Genomic DNA, 18,066 nt, shown 5'->3' on the forward strand with positions numbered 1-18,066 from the left:
GATATATGCATGTGTTTCTAAAGCTCAGCTCCTGGGAGTCCTTCCCTAGGACTGTACTGTTCTTTACAGAGACCTGGAATCTGCTGGATCTATTTGTCCAACTTGGGGTTTACAGCTTCAAACACTCCTATTACCACTGAGATCACTTTGGACTTCACCTTCCACATACGCCAGTTGTTCCGTTTCCTGTACTTCTCTTTATAACCCTCTATTTACTCCTCCTTTCTGTATGCTGGGATTGTTACGTCTTCTGCTCCTTGTCAAGCACCACTGCGTCTTGCTGGTTGGCCGGCAGCTGCTTGTCTATCTGGAATATAACTACAGAAAACTACACAGTTTTGATCTATAACAAGGTATTGCATAATAAATAGATACATAAATATACTGATCAATTTGGCAATAAGAAGAAAGTAATATACTTCATACCTATACGGGAATAGATAAACCATTATAGTGTAAGTACCAGAATAAGAAGCACTAAAAAGTAAATACAAAGATCTCAATTAATTAATTGCCACTCTCTTGTGTAACATTTGCATTAATTATTAACCTGTAATAAGAATAATAAGAATAATTAGCGGCATTTGTGCGTCACATGGATAGCAAACTAAAATATTAAAATGGTACAAACTTGACAGAGGGTAGTTCAATGGTAAAATGTGAGCTGAATGGTGTGAATTAAAGGGACTGGAGTGCTGGCTGGTGGTGCCGAGTGACAGCCAGGGGGAGAGAGAGGTCCTCCTCCACCGGAGCAGGAAGCTGCTGCTGGGACTGGCGAGAAGACAGAGGAGGTGCGAAATAACGTCGACATCAGCAGGCAGCGGGGTATCCACCATAATGTAGACCCAACAGTGCGCCACATCTTCCCCACAGTGTGAGCAGATGTCCCGGGTGCAGTAGTGAAAACAAAAGCAGAGCGGGCCGTATTCGTGCACGGTGAAAATGAAGGAGCTGAAGGGCTGCGCTATGCGCTCCTCACTGGGCTTTCTGTCCCGCAGAGAGCTGACTGGGCAGCCGCTCCTGAAGGAGGAATTCCAGAGGCGCAGGCTGGCAGGCTGCACCAGCCTCTACAAGAAGGATATGCTCGGACATTTCGGCTGTGTCAACGCCATTGAGTTCTCCAACAACGGCGGGGAATGGCTGGTGTCTGGTAAGTTGTCAAACCCTCCTCTTCTTCCTCTAGCTTGCACTGTTTTAATTTGTTAGCATGCTAACGCTAGCTAGCCAGGCAGTCAGCTGTAACCGTAGCCGATGCTAAGTTAGCCTAGCTTTTCTTGATGGCTAGTGGGAGTCAAACAGTCAGAGGGGGCAGCAGCAGCAGCTACCTCGGACCGGTCCCATCTTCTGTCAGTGCAGAAGACGACCCATGTGGGCTCTGAAGTGGACATTTTTCCCTCTCATGAGTCAAATCATGGCGACCTCATGGAAGCTGTTAGTGTCCTGAGAGGATTAAAAACAATCATCTGGCCTAGCGTGACAGCCTGTGGCTTGCCATTTTGAGTCTACAGTTTACATTGCACCGTGGGATTCCAGCATGTTAGCATGAGTCTGCCTTATGACACGCATCTGTTTATCTGCCACAATAAAAAGTAAAAGATGCATACAACACAAACTTGGCTAGAGTTAATTAGTATGTAAGGTTCTTGCATGAAATGCAAATCACTGGTGTTTTAGTCTTGCTGGTATGCAGGCGGTGATATAGAGACTTGAAGGGAGTTGGGAGACAAATGTATCTCATTGCAATCCTGTGAATTTGGATAAGGAAAATATTGTAACAGGGAAACAGTGGTTCCAGGACAAGCAAGGTCCAGTCATGTTGTTGGGGTCGCATTCAGGTTTTCTCTGGCAAAATGTGATTAGTGTTAAGGGTAAATATGTAGTTCATGTCTACTTAGTTTAGTACCCCAAACACTTTCTGTTGCAAGTCTCAATACATTCATACAATACTGCCATGTATGTCTAAGCACTTTGTTTGGTCTGCTAAACAACATATAGAAAATATTTTTATTTTATCTAGTATTTTTGCTCAAAGTTCTGTCACTATTCTGTTACTTGTTGCACTGATTTCACGAAGAGTTTCTTTCCTGAAAGCTCATTTATCTGGAACCCGTGAGAAAGCGTTGTTTTTTAAAAGTTTGGTCGTAATGCTCCATCTTTACTTGCAGGTGGAGATGACCGTCGGGTGCTTCTGTGGCACATGGAGAAAGCCATCCACGGCCGCTCCAAGCCTGTGAAGCTGAAGGGGGAGCACCTCTCTAACATCTTCTGTCTGGCCTTTGACAGCACCAACAAAAAAGTCTTCTCTGGTGGTAAGAAAAAGACAAGTACTATCTGATCCCTGCTGGACGTAACTACTCTTTTTAACCTTTGAGCTGGAAGTGTTTGTGGGACGTGTACAGCAAACAGAATTTAAAAAGTATTCAGACAGATAAAATGTTTAATAGAGACTTTGATGTGCACTGTGGAAAAGGCTGAGCTTGATTCACTGCACATGAACGATGTTGAGTATAAATAATAGATGGGGGGGGGGAAATTAAATTAGCTGCAGGAGTTGCTGATTTCAGTCTGGCTGCTATGCAAAAGAGTCCAGAGACTCTAAAGTTCTGTCAGGCTTTACTGAGCTATTATTTGAGAATAAAATAACTATAGTATCTAACACACCCTTTAAAAGAAAACTACAGTTGTGGTCAGAAGTTTACATCCAGTCATTATGGGCATGAACTTCATGGTAATTTTGAGCTTTTAATGGTTTCTTTGAACTGTTCTTTACCTCAGTGAAATGATTGTACAGCATACATCTTACACTTACTTAAATCTTTTAATAAGTGGTGCTGAAGGTTCTACAATCACTGATCAAGATTGATTACAACTAGTAGTTTGTCTTTGCAGCATAAAAAAGGAATTATTTCACAGCACTCACTGGACTGACCAATACTCAGAGCAATGTTAAAGTCCAAGGAACTCTGTGCTGATCTAAGAAGGAGAACTGCAGATTTATACATTGGTAAGGTCTCTTCCAGTCATTTCTAAACAACTGAAGACTCTAATCATCAGTTCAAAAACTGAGTTTTACATCGTCATGGGTGGGTGTCGACTACGAAAGAAGGCCCTACTCCAAAATGGACTTATTCACGCTTGAGTGAACTTTCCAGCTGCCCACATGGACAAGCCAGATGCCTTCTACAGAATAATAGCTAGTTATTTTTGGATAATTAAAAGTAAGGCTTTGAAACCTGTGTAAAGTACACCAGCTCTAAAGCATGATGGTGGTAGCATTATTCTCTGAGGTTGTTTTGCTCCTACTGGTAGTAAATTGCCAAAGTGGATTGAATAATGAAGGAGGGCCACCTCCAAATCCTTCAACTTCACTTCAGATCAACAGCTAGTTGGTTGAAATCTGTGCACAATTGGTTGTTCCAACAGGATAATGATCCCTAAACATGCATCAAAACTGGTTATGGAGTAAATTAAACATGCTAACATTAAACTTCTGGAATAACCATTCCAAGGTGTCTGTGCCAGGAATCCAACCAGTTAAAATGAACTCTACCAATTCTACCAAGGAGAGTGGTTAAATATCCAGCCAGAATTCTACCAAAAGCTTTTTCATGGCTTTAGAAAGCATGTGGTTGAGGTGCAACTCGAACATTTACCAAATATTTTTTAGCAGTGTTTGTACATATTTGAGTCTGTATGTATACTCTGACCCTGTGTGGACTGGAGAACATTCAAATCACTTTCAAATTTGCTATACAATCATTCCACCCTGGGAAAAAGAACAGCTCAAAGAAACGACTTAAAGCTCAAAATTACTACGACATTCATGCATGTGACTGTATGTTAACTTCTGACTACAGCTGTAGCTTGAAGTTTAAAATGTATTCTTTTCCTTCACCTTGTAACCTGCTTTATGTATTTGTTGTTGAACAGGAAATGATGAACAGGTGATTCTTCACGATGTGGAGAGGTGGGTAAAATGACCCTTGTTACTGTAGTATCAAAATGTTTTGATGAGCTCATAGCCATCATGAAAAGGTCAGCGATTTAACCGCGCTAACAAAATGATTAACGCTTGACTTCCTGCAGGAGGGAAACTCTGAACGTGTTCCTGCATATCGATGCTGTGTACAGCTTGTCCGTCAGCCCGGTCAATGACAATGTGTTTGCCAGCTCATCCGATGACGGACGGGTGCTTATTTGGGACACTCGCGAACCGCCTCATGGAGGTAAGAGCAGTTGGATTAGATGATGAATAAGTTTGTATAGATCAGTTCGAAATCCCATGCATTTCGCACATTGGACGTTTCAGACACCGATCTCTTATGTTTGCTGTCATGGTTGTAATTGATAAAGCTGCTAATATCCAGTCACACGGTGTATTTTAAGTGCGTGTGTGTGATGGGTCTTGGTGAGACTTGTTGATATTTTTACAAATGCAGTGGATCATCTTGCATGACGTCTCCATCCTGCTATTTTAGAAGCCTTCCTTGTGACCAAGTTGGCCTGATAATACATTTAGCAACATTGGGCTTCCTTTTCTGCCTGCAGGCTTTTTTTTCACCTGCTGTAGTCCAAAAAAATGTTTTTGCGTTCCTCTCATGATGGATCCAATCATAATTTCCACTGTATGCAGAAAGCCCTGTGCTGCTATTTGAATGATTGAGTGTGATTGTTTGAAATGTAACATTCCTTTATTAAAAACTGCTGTGAATATGAAAATCTTCTCTCCCTGTAGAGCCCTTCTGCTTGGCCAGCTACCCCTCAGCCTTCCACAGTGTAATGTTTAACCCCGTGGAGCCCAGATTGCTCGCCACGGCCAATTCCAAGGAGGGTGTTGGATTGTGGGACATCCGCAAGCCGCGCAGGTCAGACATGCTTCTCTTTTCTTTGTCTTTAAGAGATTAACATTTGTTCTTCTCGAAGAATAAATTGACTCAGCAGTGGAAATTATTATGATGTTGAAGCATAAAAATAAGATGGCGTCTGCTTGTATTTTGTCCATTGTAGTAAGAGCCTTTCATGCAGTAAAACTTTTTTTACTGAAATGGAAAAAACCTGAATCTAGCTTTAAAAAAAAAATAAATAAATAAATCTTTGTGGTTTCACATAAAGCAGTCTAAGCCAGAAAATTATTAAGTAACAGATTTACCTGACAATCTCCACCAGATGGCACTGTAACATCACCATTAAACTAACACCTGCTTTTCCTCTTCCAATAGCACAACTGTATGGTGGCCCTGAGAGGCCAAACGGACTCAAACTTAAGAAAACACCAGCAAATTAAAAAAAAAAAAATGCTGCAAAAATATAAAACAAAAGGTTATAAAAAAATAAGCGACAAAAACTGAAGTGTTTGTGGAAACAAAATGAGTTGATGAATCAGATCTGGAAGTGAAAAGCTACCAGTAAACATAAGTGTCTTAATTCATATAGAATGGATATCAGAGGCTCAAAGAAGCTAATTTTTGCTAAATGGGGCTTAGAAGGCAGTTGATACAAACACATAACATCCTTACAATATATGGTGTAACACTATAGATAAACTTGCCTCAAAATATATAAAGCATATTAAGATCTGCAGCAATAACATGCAACAAACAGCTATACTATTAATCCATATCCAGGCATATTCATATAACTGAAGAAAAAGAAATAGTGACATTTATTTTTAGGTATGGGTCCAAACTACACTGTGGTCATTAAGGATGTTGTTGTTTTAACTTGTTTTAATGCTTTGTATCTTATTCTGTTTAATATGAACAAGCACCGAAAAGTGAAGTCAGTGATCACTGTCGGTCTCACTGGGTTTTTATTACCGCTGTTCATTTGCAGCACGTTTTAAAGCTCAGTTTTTAAAACCTTAGGATGTAGCTACAGCACAGGGCTCAGTGCTCGCCAGACACCAGATAAAAGAATGACTCTGAGGATAACAAAGATTTGAAAGGAACAGGAGTTTTATATAGCGAGTAATGCTAGCATTCACAACCTGTCTGCATTTTTCAGCACCTTCTGTTTGTGGATTAACTGGCATTAATTATCCATAAAATTGTGCTTTTACAGCATTTTTCTATTTGCTGGTGTTTTTTTGTTTGTTTGTTTTCAAGTTGCAGTTCATTTGGCCTCTCAGGGCCACTGTAGGACTCTCCTCCCACTGCAAAACAAAAACAAATGTTTGCACCAATAAAAATGTGTCTGTGAAAACACTGAACTGAATGGCGCTGAGTGTGAGTTTAGACATACTTGGGATTTTAGCGCAGAGATGATGGCCAGTAAAAGTAAACACTGAGTCATTTCTCCCCCACCGGTGTTGGCTCTGCTTCTCTGCAGCGAGGGGGATGTTTAGAGACGCTCCTTAGAAATGTCCTCAGTTCACTATCAAGTTTAAAAATAGCTTCCAGCTAAAAGGTGTTTCATGAAATATTTAATTTACTTAGCCAGAGTAATTTAACAGTCTCCCCTTGGCTAAAGGGCAGACATGCTTTCTAATGATGTCATTTTCATCGAGATTATGATGTACAGTAATGTGCAAAAGTCCTGAGCCACCCTCATTCTTTTTATTTTGCAGCTAGACTTTCTTATAATTTCTAAAGTGGTTTTTAGCTGTAATCTCCAGACTTTCTGAAGTTTTTCAAAGTTTTTCTTTTTGGCTGCTTTTTCACTCATTTTCAGTCCAGTCATTGTATGTGACCATTTTCAGAATAATGTTTTCACCCATCTAAAAAAGCACCTAACTCCAGGGATGAATCTTTTTTTGTGTACACAGACAACTTAGCAATGAGCCAATTTTCAATTGTATCTTTAACTAGCAGCCTGTCATAAAAACACAGCAGTTGCTCCCATTTGCCAAAGATAACAAAGTTTGAGAGACATAAAAAAGTATGTTTGCACCAACTAGGTGATTTCCAAAGAGCTACTAGCTGAAAACTTTCAATTTGTCTTCATTGTGTCCAGTATGTCCAGTGGTAGCCCTTAAGAAAAAAACCCCACAGCAGATGAATAACATATGGATGTTATGTCCTTAACAAAAAGGAAACTTTTCAGGAACGACTCCAGACCTGAGACATGTATCTGACCCTTCAGTTGATTGATCTTTTTGCTTAAAGCCCCAGTAGACATGGAGTGAGTGAAAGGATGGATGGCAAGAAGCCGTTCTTAATGAAGGGAAATGAGGACAAAAGGCTAAGATCTGCTAAATTACACAAGAACTGGATTGAAAATCAGTGGCAACAGTTCTTATGGAGTGAGGGATCCAAGTTTAACTTTTTCTTTTATGCAAAAACACACTGTGGAACATTATCAGTCAGTGGCCTTTCCAGAGACTGAACCTCAACATTATTGAAGTTTTGGATCATCTAAAGGCATCCAAACATCCACAGACTAGCTTTGAGAGCTTTTCCCGAAGGCTATAAAGAATTACAAGAAAGCTTGACTATGAGAGTTCAGGGTGTGTTGAATAAAGGTGTTTATCCCAAATATGGACTTTCAAGCTCATTAGAATTGTACAAATGCAGTTTTTGATTTATATACTGTATTTTCATGTATATTTGCAAATGTTTGGGTAAGTCACTGCACCCATTTCCCATTTTCTTAGCAAAGTATAAAGAATTTACTCAAGTCTTGCACAGAATTGTATCTTTCTCTCGCTGTTTTCTCGTGGGGAGTTCTTTCAAAGGTGCCAAAGTATGTGGAAAAGTATGAAGATCAGTACTTAGAAATTGTGTAATGCTGTTTTAGTAAACTTTCACAGCATGTTAAAGTTAAACCACAAGAAAAAGTCGTGCTATTCATCTGTCTGAATAATGACTCATCAGCACTGTTGTTTCTCTTAAATAAATACTTAAATATTTTGGCTCTCATTATTGGAACTACAAGATATTTATTTTGGGATTACTTATGTAGTGAAAATCACCTTGTTTTATCCTCATCTGGTTGTTTAAAAAAGCGGTTACCTACATATTCTTGCTGTCTTCTGTGATTGTAGTACTGTGAACAATGAGACGGGTATTATCATTTCTCTCCTCTCGCCCTCTCAGCTCGCTGCTCCGTTATGGAGGCAGTATGTCCCTGCAGAGCGCCATGAGTGTTCGCTTCAACAGCACCGGCACCCAGCTGCTGGCTCTGCGGCGCCGCCTGCCGCCGGTCCTCTACGAGCTGCACTCCCGGCTTCCCAGCTTCCAGTTCGATAACCAGGGCTACTTCAACTCCTGCACCATGAAGAGCTGCTGCTTCGCCGGGGACAAGGATCAGGTCGGTAAACAGATCATATGTGTTTACCGACCCGTGTTTTAAATGATACACGGGACAGCTGATTTTCTCGAGTGGGATTTAGCTCCTAAAACAATAAGCACGTACGAAACATAGAACAGTGATTGTTTTAACTGACTTTGTGGATACCTCAAATGAAATTTAAGGAGGGTATTTGGAGACACAATGAAAATAGAATATATTAGTTCCTTCTGTGAAACTGGGACTTTTGAGTGCTGGAGGAGCACCAGAAGCCCCTGGCCTCAGTCACTGATCCTCCTGTTGGTCCTCTTCAGACATGACATCAGCCTCTAGTCATGTTTATTACGTTAACATTTGCCTTTGGTGTCAGTTAGGCTCAGAAAGGCTTAAAAAAGATCTGAAGGTAGTTCAAAGAGTGCAGAATCGGGTCAGGACAGCACAATAAGGTTTGAATTTCCTCAGCTGCTGATGGAATGGAATTTCTTTAATACCTACACAGCAGTCGCGAACTTTTCTAGACATTAATTGATGAAGGCACATGTGAGGAGGCAAATTTCCAACCCAGCCAAGTCCGATATCTAAGTCTTTGACCTGCTAGCTCCTTAATACAAAGACTGTAAATTCTGATTTGCACAGATGTGAGATCAGTGCAGGTAGTTGTCCAATGAAATCACAGCTTGTAAGTGTATTTCTCGTGTCCTGCTTCAACCCCCTCCACTCAGAAAACACTGTTGCCTAAATTGCTTGATTTTTGACCAGCGAGAATGCATCTGACAGGAACTGTTTCCTGCTCTGTGTCAAAATTCAAGAAGAAAAACAGACTTTGAACAGTCTTCCTGCCTCTTTCTGATATTTTCCAGAGTTCATTAGTGGACTCATTAATCTAGAATTTGCAGAGTTCCAGATAATATTTTAAGATGATTCATTTTTATTGAACTATTCTCAAAATTTACTGATAAAATCAACCTTTCACTTTATTGGAAAACAATTACATATGCAGTAATAACATGCATTAGGTTCCAACTATGTTTAATTTGTAATCAGGGATGTAACGACTTTCAAATTGTCAGGTGTACATTCACATAATCATGACCTGAGCTGTACTAACCTGTTTGTGCAGCAGCTGTTCTGGGCCTGTTTAATCACAAATCATTTCCCTGTGTTTAATATTTAGCAGGTTTTCATGAAAACTTACTTGCTGACTTGTTTGACATAAACAAAGCAGAAGGCATCTTGCAAAGGGTTATTATATACACAGTGAGCCATCTGTGTAGCTATTTTTTGCCATAATCAGTTTCTTTTTTTTTCCAGGAAAAGCACTGCATCATAATTACATTGATATTTTAAAACTGAGTTTACTGAGCCTCTGAGTAAATGGTAAATGGCCTGCATTTGTATAGCGCTTTTCTAGTCCCTAAGGACCCCAAAGCGCTTCACACTACATTCAGTCATCCACCCATTCACACACACATTCATACACTGGCGATGGCAAGCTACATTGTAGCCACAGCTGCCCTGGGGCGCACTGACAGAGGCGAGGCTGCCAGACACTGGCGCCACCGGGCCCTCTGACCACCACCAGTAGGCAAACATGGGGTTAGTATCTTGCCCAAGGATATTTGGCATGCAGCCAGGAGGTAGCCTGGGATCGAACCACCGACCTTCAGATTAGTGGCTGACCTGCTCTGCCACCTGAGCTACAGGTGTGTGAGTGCAGTTTGAGAATTTCCTAAGCCAAGTAGAATACTCTCAGATTCTTGTACTAGGTGTACTAATTACACAATGGATGTTGGAGGATAATGAGAAGAAGTGGTATAAGAAACCAAGCAACTGACAGGATGTGATGGAGGTTTGACCAAATGTAGCAGCTGTAACCGAGTAGCTCTTTTTTTCATGCAGGCTCTGCTTGTAGTAGAGGATTTTCTCAGAATGGTGTGAGAGCAGAAGAGCTGAGTGGTGACTTGCTGCATGAAGCTGATAGAAAGGAAAGAGGGGAGTTAGTTTTGGGCACAAAATTCCTTTCCTGATGTGTCCTCTGGGAACGGGAGGCAAAGCACACAGGTGTTGAGCTAAAAATGTGTCCATGCCCAGCAGCTAAACTAATCTCACCGTCTCAGCCTCAGGCATGATTACTTTTCATCCCTGTTGATCATTTTATGTAGGACTTCTCTTAGATGAAGACATGGGTTTTCTGAAAGCATGCATATAATGTTGGAAAAGAACTGTGTAAAAACAGTGGACAGTAAAACCCTGTGAAGAAAAATGCACCGGCGCAGACCGGCAGAATGTTTACAGAAGGAAATTGAAGACATTCATTTAAAGTAATTTGCTGATGAAACACCACAAAAATATTCCACAGTTTGACAGACTGTAAGGAGCAGATGACGATGCCTTAAAGCGAATGTGAATTATTTTATCACAAAAGAATTTGCCTCCACTTGTAAAATGGGGCTTGAAAGCCATTCCCATTAAATAAAAATCTGCTAAAGAGAAATGCAAAGATGTAGATTTTGTTTTTTTTTGATTCTTTGAACACTGCTGCTGGTTACCTGAATAGGGTAACATCTGCATATGCAAAATATGCATTCACTGGCTGCTTTATAAGCTGTTTGTTCATGCAAAAATGAGCCAAATCTAATGTCTGCAAGTTAATGCATTTAGGCTTGTAACCATGGTCAAGATGACCCGCTGAAGTTTAAACTGAGCATCAAAATGGGGAAGAAAGGTTATTTAAGTAACTCTGAACTTGGTGCAGTTGTTGGTGCCAGACTGGTGTGAATACTTCAGAAACTGCTGATGTACTGGGATTTTCCCACACACCCATTTTCAGGATTTATAGAGAACGTTCTGAAAAAGAGGAAATATCCAGTGAGCGTCTGTTCTCTGGATGAAAGCGCATTGTTGATGCCTTAGGTCAGAGGAGAATGGCCAAACTGCTGAAGGCAACAGTAACTCAAATAACCAGTAATTACAACCAAGATATGCAGAAGAGCATCTCTGAATCAACATCCCATAAAACCTTGAAGCAGACGGCTTACATCAGCAGAAGACCACACTGGTTTTCACTCCTCTCAGCTCAGCACAGGAAACTGAGGATTTAAGTCATACTGACTCAACACAATTGGACAAGAGAAGATTGGAGCAATGTTGCCTGGTCTGAGGCTCAATTTCTGCTGCGTTGTTCACAGGTTAGGGTCAGAATTTGGCATAAACAACATGAAAACATCTTTCCCTCCTGCCTTGAATCATCGGTTTAGGCTGGTTGTGAGGATGATTAAATGCTACATCCTACCTGAGTACTGTTGTGGATCACAGCCATTCCTCTATGAAGGCTTTTTCCAGCAGGATAATGTGACTTGTCACATAGCTGAAATCATCTGAAACAGGTTTTTTGAACATTAGAAAGAGCTTACTCTACACAAATCCCTTTCTTTTTTCTAAAACTCTAAAGTCTGGTTAACATCACCAGGACATGTAATGCAGTGGATATGCTAGCTGTAAATGGGTTTTAACCATAAAGTAATTCTTCATTCTAGTCTTTCCTTCTTCATGCTGTTTTAAGTCATACGTATAAGAACATAGAGCACCCCCACCCCGACTCTGTCAAAGCCTACCTTAAGCGACAGGTTCAAGTGGAACCATCTGTTCCCAAAATCCAACAACAGTCAAGACGGGCAGCAGGAGCTCTGTTGGGGTCAGACTGCCGTGTCGTGTGAAGGCGGCATTTGATCGCACATTATGAGACACGGTGTCGCGATAAGATCGGTTGTTTTTGTGCTACGTATTGCCCAACCACCCAAATTCCCCATGGTTCATTACTCCCAGCATACATACGCATGTCAGCAATTTTCTCTTTATAGCTGAAATGGAAAGTTTAAGTCATACAAACTGGGGCTTTTGTTTTCCCCTTTCTCCTTCAGTACATCTTGTCTGGGTCAGACGACTTCAACCTCTACATGTGGAAAATCCCAAAGGATCCAGAAGCAGGTGAGTTATTGGATCTAACTGCACCGATGGCATATTTATGTCTTTGCGCTGTTATGTTGAGCAGGAGTTATTGCATTTTTGACATTTTGGTGCAACAAAAGAAGTGAAATGATTTGATAATCTATATCCCAGTGTGAGATTGTCTTCTGTCTAGTCAGCACATTAAGCCTGACAACGTTTTGCATTTGGAGACATCATCAGGGCAGACTGTGGTTTACCCTCAGCTCATTTGGTTATAATAGACTTTCCAGGCACGAGTAACTACAGAATAACCTGTAGCTAAGCTTCAATGCAATGTCAAATTAACGTTGAATGTTTCCACCTGCTCACACGAACTAAAAACAATTTAGAAATTACTGCTCGATATATTCTTACAGTGAAAATGCCTCAGATATAATTACTCCAGGAGGAAAATCCCCAGAAATGCAGCAATCCAAGAATGTGGTATTTGTAGCTCTGTAACACCACCTGCCATATTTATGACTTTTCAAGGAGTTACTCACATTTGAAATATGCACACAGAGCCTTTTTGTTTGTCAGGCTAATGGTATATTATAAAGATTAGAACTGCTATATTTCACAGTCTGCATTTTCTGTCTCAGGAGATCAAGAATCAGGCTGAATTGCTGTATAACCGAATGTTTTTCTTCTTTAATGAGTCCCTGTTGTAGTCTTTCATTTCTGTGGCTCTGAACGATGTGTTTTGTGTGCCGGTAACATGTTAACAAAGCTTTTCTTTTAAGGAGGCCCTGGTCGTGTTGTTAACGGAGCTTTCATGGTCCTGAAGGGTCACCGCTCCATAGTCAACCAGGTCCGCTTCAACCCTCACACATACATGATCTGCTCCTCCGGTGTGGAGAAAGTCATCAAGGTAAGTAAAGGAACCTTTATACTGTGATTTGTTTTTCTGATTTTACTAACTGCATATAAGAAATGTTTGCTGCAGACACTAAAACATTCTGACCAGGCTGTAAATATAAAATAAAACAGGCAGTTTAACAGGGAATCTCCTGGGATTGACTCGCTCTTTGAGCCCACCTCAAATGGACGTTTGAGGAACTGCAGTTTTTGGCGTCAGCTCTTCTTTCGGGCTTCGTGTTGGTGCACAGATGTGTCTCTTCCATTTTCTGCAGCTTCAGGGTGACGAGCGGTTAGAGAAATGATCCTGTTAGTGGACTGTCCCAACATCCGAGTCTCAGCATCATCTGTTGCTTGGACAGCAAACGTGCCCTTAAGTGAGACATTGGTCTCCAATGACACCACTGAGTAACTGACTGAGCTCTAACGTCCCGCTTGTGCAGTGGGGATTGAAAACGGATGGATTTCCCCGATCACTATTGTCGACTGAAGCAGATGATGTTGGGCGGTGTTCATAAAGTGGGTCATGAAAGATGTGAGAGGTTCTACACATACAGTATTTCTGAAACCAGAGCTAGACTATATTATGAAATGCAACAAGGCTTTCTAAAATCTTTGCAGTTTAAGGCAGCTAAAGGTTGTGTAAGCGTTGAAATAAACACGTATTATTGTTAAACTCTTCACTTGAGCTCAAGCTTGATTAAGCTGCAGTATCAGTTAAATATTGTAGTTAAAATAAAATAAAAACTGAGGCTTCTCATTAAGTTCTCTCAGTCTGCTGAAGCCATTTGTTTTCATCTGTGTATCACATCGAATCTGGTTGTCTGCAGATAGTGAATCATTTGGTACAGCATGATTTTATAATATTAGAATTAGAGCTGCGTTTCTGTATTATCTTATGAGAAAATATGCTGCTCATGTTCTCAGTAAACCAGGCAAGCAGTATTTGAAGTTTGCTTCATGTCTCAAAGTTAATAACACAGCTTTGCATCATCAGTTTGCTTCTCCCCATAGAAGCGGTTGTTTTATCCTCTTTGCTTGTGTGTGTAAGTGGTCCACATCCTTGGATGTGTGTTTCTCAAAAAATCCTGAAAGTAGAGGAGGTGGGGTTGTAAACATGCAGTACTCTGCAATAATCTTGAGCTACGCCTTATTTCTTTATAATTTGTTTTGAAAATGGTTGCATCATCTTATTTAAACATGTGCAAACATTCATGGAAACAAACATATCAGGCAAATTAGAAAGTGAAACCTTTTATTCTTCAGCACAGTGTGAACTCTCTTTGGCAGCTTTCTTGTAATTTAAGAATCTTCAGGAATAGTTCTCCAGGCTTCTTGAAAGACATTCAGCGCTCTTCTTTGGATGTAAAATGTTTTACATTATTTTTGACACTACCTCCCAACACCACTGTAACCCCAAACAATACAAATGCACATACAATTATTTCAATTTAAAACAGACGTCTCGCTAAGTTGTCTGTTATGTGCAGACCCAATACTGAGTCATCTCTTGAGCTCTGTGCAATATTTCTGCATGAATGATTCAGAGGTCAGTGTTAAGTAGCTTGACAAAAACAAACAAACAAAAAAAATCCTCTCAAAATAGTTGGGTATCGGAGCTGCAGTGAAAAAGCAGGCATAACCTTGTAAGGCCTTCCAATATCCTGGAAAACTGTTGCTCAGCACCACTTTGAATGATTCAGGAACGTTTGGCTGCTTTGAAGCAAAATATAAAGAAATGAGGAGTGGCTCAAGACTTTTGTACAGTACAGTTATACCTGTGCATGATAATAAGCAGACTGCTAGCATACAACATAGCCTAGCTGAGCTCTAAACTTTTTGTATTAGTTTATATATTATATAAAAATTAAAAATGGCTTCTTCGGTTTAAGAAATTCTGTCATTGATGGTGACAAAAGCCAGCTTCTCTTTTTTTGTTATTTTGGTTACACAAACTTGTACGTCACTGCTCTGAGTGGAAGTCGATACAGGTACAGGTGTTATAACCTGATCCTGGCTCACTCTTCCTACTCCTCACTTTCTCTCTGTCATCTCATATGTTTTTGTGTGTTTTTTAACTGCATCTTTCCCTTTTCCTTCCTTCTACTTCACCCTCCACTCACCCACCTTTACCCTTTTATGTTTCTGCCCATCTTAGGTGTGGAGTCCCTACCAGCAGCCTGACAGTCTGGGAGATCTGGAGGGTCGTGTGGAGGACAAATCCCGCAGCCTCTACACTCACGAGGAGTACATCACCCTGGTTCTCAACAGCGGCAGTGGTCTGTCCCACGATTATGTCAGCCAGTCTATCCAGGAGGACCCCCGCATGATGGCTTTCTTCGACTCATTGGTGCGTCGGGAGATTGAGGGCTGGAGCTCAGACTCTGACACTGACCTAAGTGAGGAGGCCATCATGCAGCTCCACGCCCGGGGACGCCGCTCCACACGAACCACACCAACCGCTCCTACTGCTGCCTCTGCTGCGGGTCACCACAGCAACTCTGATAACTCCTCCTCCTCCTCCTCCCTGGCTGGACCTGATGCTTCAGGAGCGGAAGAGCAAGCCGGAGACGAGGGGGAGGAACGACCCAGGAGACGAAGCAGACATCAGCGCCATCAATCTGGCTTCCTGGTGAATGAGGACTCAGACTCCAGCGAATTTTGGCTCGACCCAATGCCCCGGCCTCGATCCCCAAGCCCCAGGGACAACTCCACAATTTCCAGTCCCACCTCCTCTCCTTCGCTTCCCGCTGGAGCCTCTAGCTCCTCCACATCCACTTCCAGTTCCAGCAGCGACGACGAGGAGCGCCGTAGCGCCGTGAGGCGGCGTAACGTCATGAGGCGCAGACGCATGCATGTTGTCTCCAGAGCTGGGGATCGTCCCGAGTCCGTGCAAGCTCTCTTTTCCGCCATCGACTCTTGCAGTTACCCATCAATCTCCATCGATGACCTGTCTTCCTCCTCGTCAGGCGAGGAACAAAACGCCCTCGAAATCAAGCCCCGAACCGGCGGCGCCACAGAGGAGGAAAAATGTCTGAGCCCTTCGGACTTTGTGTGTCTGAGCCCAGTAATGTCTCCTGAGAGCCAAGAGAATGAGGAAGGGAGTGACAGGACTGAGCTGGAAAGACATCCAGCTGCATCTCCTCAGTCACTGGATGGATGCAGGACTGGAGGGAGGGCTGCTACAGAGCTAGTTTTAGACAGCTCTGATAGCGGAGAAGCGTGTGGCAGCTCACCGGCTGTAGACCGCACCTCCCAGAGCCGATGCACCCTCGGAGTGAACGGGCAGCACCGGACTGTGGCACCAATGGGAGAGTACACGACTGAGGGCCCACATGTTGCCTCAGATCCAGAGGAAGAGACTGGCGTTCCACCTGAAGACAAGTGGCCACAGAGAGAAAAAGTCCCTGCACTGAGTGCTCTAAAGCGGACTCACGTGGGATCAGACGAAGCAGAGTCGGCCTCCTCGCCCTCAGAAAAGAAGCTAAAAACATAGTGATGCTTTCTCGCCCTGGAAAGAAACTGTTAAGAGACTTCATTTGGGAAGTGGGTTTTCTATGCGTTTTTACAACTCAGCTTTTCTCCTCTGTTTTTTTTGTCATGTGACACACACTAACTGCTTACGAGCAGAAGGCGCTAGGAAGCTAAAAAAAATGACAGTAATTCGTTTTTTGTTTGAGAACAAATCAGTCAGACGTTGTCGTCATTCTTCAGGTCGAACCACAGATGACATTAAGAGATGTATAACATAAGCTTAATATTGTTGATAACAGTGAGACGTGTTTAAGTGAGACGCATTTATTTTCATGCATCATCAGTGTTTCTTTCTCAAGCTCTGGTTGTTGCACAAAACTCCACCCTGGATTTGGAGCTCTTCCAACCATAACAACAAAACAGTCTTTTGTAGGAAAGAAGCTTGGCGGAATTTTAATTTCTGTGATTTCACACTGAGTGTAAATCTGGTTAGGCTTATTCTCATTTTTAAGTGATTCTCGGCTCAGACTGCTTCAGGGGGGCCTGAAGAATTGACTGCCTCCATAGAAATCCTGAGGAGCACCGTTTGTATAAGCTGTGTATTGAAATGATGCTTTCATTGTCTCAACCAGCTGTTCTTGGTCTCATTATCCAGCCCATGGGTACCATTACAAGCCAGCTCGCTTTTGTTTTCTTGCAATTAAAGAATAATTTGTTCTCTAGTGACAAAGCAACAGCGTCTTCCTAAGGCTGACTCGCCGATGGGTGAAACATTTACTCTTTCTGACACATGTCTGTCTGAGGTAATGGAAAACGAGTCATTTTATTGTAGATATCGGCTACTCTACTGCTGTGAGCTTACGGAGTTGCCATGGCAACGCAACCTCAACTCTCCCGTGAAAGAAACGTGACCCTGTGCAAACCGTATCAGTCCGAGTAGAATCTTTTATTGACTTAACCAAAAAGCTGCATTTATTTAGGAGAGTGAGTTCAGTCAATTATGATCAGTCTGCTAATACTGCAGATTTACATGTCAACACAAGTGATTAATTTCTGAAAAACACTGGAGTGGGACAGGACCGAAGTCTTGGATTTCACTCTTAAGGAACTAGATTGGGATCAAGGATAAAAAACAAACAAACTATATTTTCAGTCCACGAATTTCCAGAATTTAGAGGAAAAATGCCAGAAGAAAGTCTTTTTTTTTCTTCTTAATTCACAGAACTACAAAAAAAAGCCAGAATTTTTCCCACATGAAAGTCTGACTCTGTTCCACGCAAGTCTGAATTTATTAGCCAAATTCTAAATATCTATATATTTTCCTGTGGAAGTCTAATTTAGTCACAGAAGACAGTTTATTATATGACTTTGTTTCACAGACTTGACTTTTTTCTTAGAATTCTGACTTTATTTACAATTTTTTTCCACAGAAGTCCAACTTTATCACAAAACACTATTCTCAGAATTCTGATTTGTCTTCAAAATAGATTTGCAGCAAGTCTGACTTAAATTCTGGGAGGG

General features: G+C 41.6%; 1 protein-coding gene across 1 annotated transcript; it reads left to right on the forward strand.

The window, feature by feature from the left end:
* The first annotated feature begins 719 nt into the window (after positions 1-719).
* On the forward strand, positions 720-17,267 carry dcaf5 (ddb1 and cul4 associated factor 5). Its single transcript, XM_004539932.6, has 9 exons — positions 720-1,150; positions 2,166-2,309; positions 3,931-3,967; positions 4,087-4,226; positions 4,736-4,865; positions 8,034-8,247; positions 12,147-12,213; positions 12,957-13,084; positions 15,230-17,267. The coding sequence occupies exons 1-9, from the start codon at positions 943-945 to the stop codon at positions 16,565-16,567; spliced, it is 2,406 nt and encodes an 801-aa protein (XP_004539989.2). The 5' UTR covers positions 720-942; the 3' UTR covers positions 16,568-17,267.
* The last annotated feature ends 799 nt before the right edge of the window (positions 17,268-18,066 follow it).

Source organism: Maylandia zebra, linkage group LG19 (assembly GCF_041146795.1).
Source record: "Maylandia zebra isolate NMK-2024a linkage group LG19, Mzebra_GT3a, whole genome shotgun sequence".
In the NCBI taxonomy this organism is placed as follows: domain Eukaryota; kingdom Metazoa; phylum Chordata; class Actinopteri; order Cichliformes; family Cichlidae; genus Maylandia; species Maylandia zebra.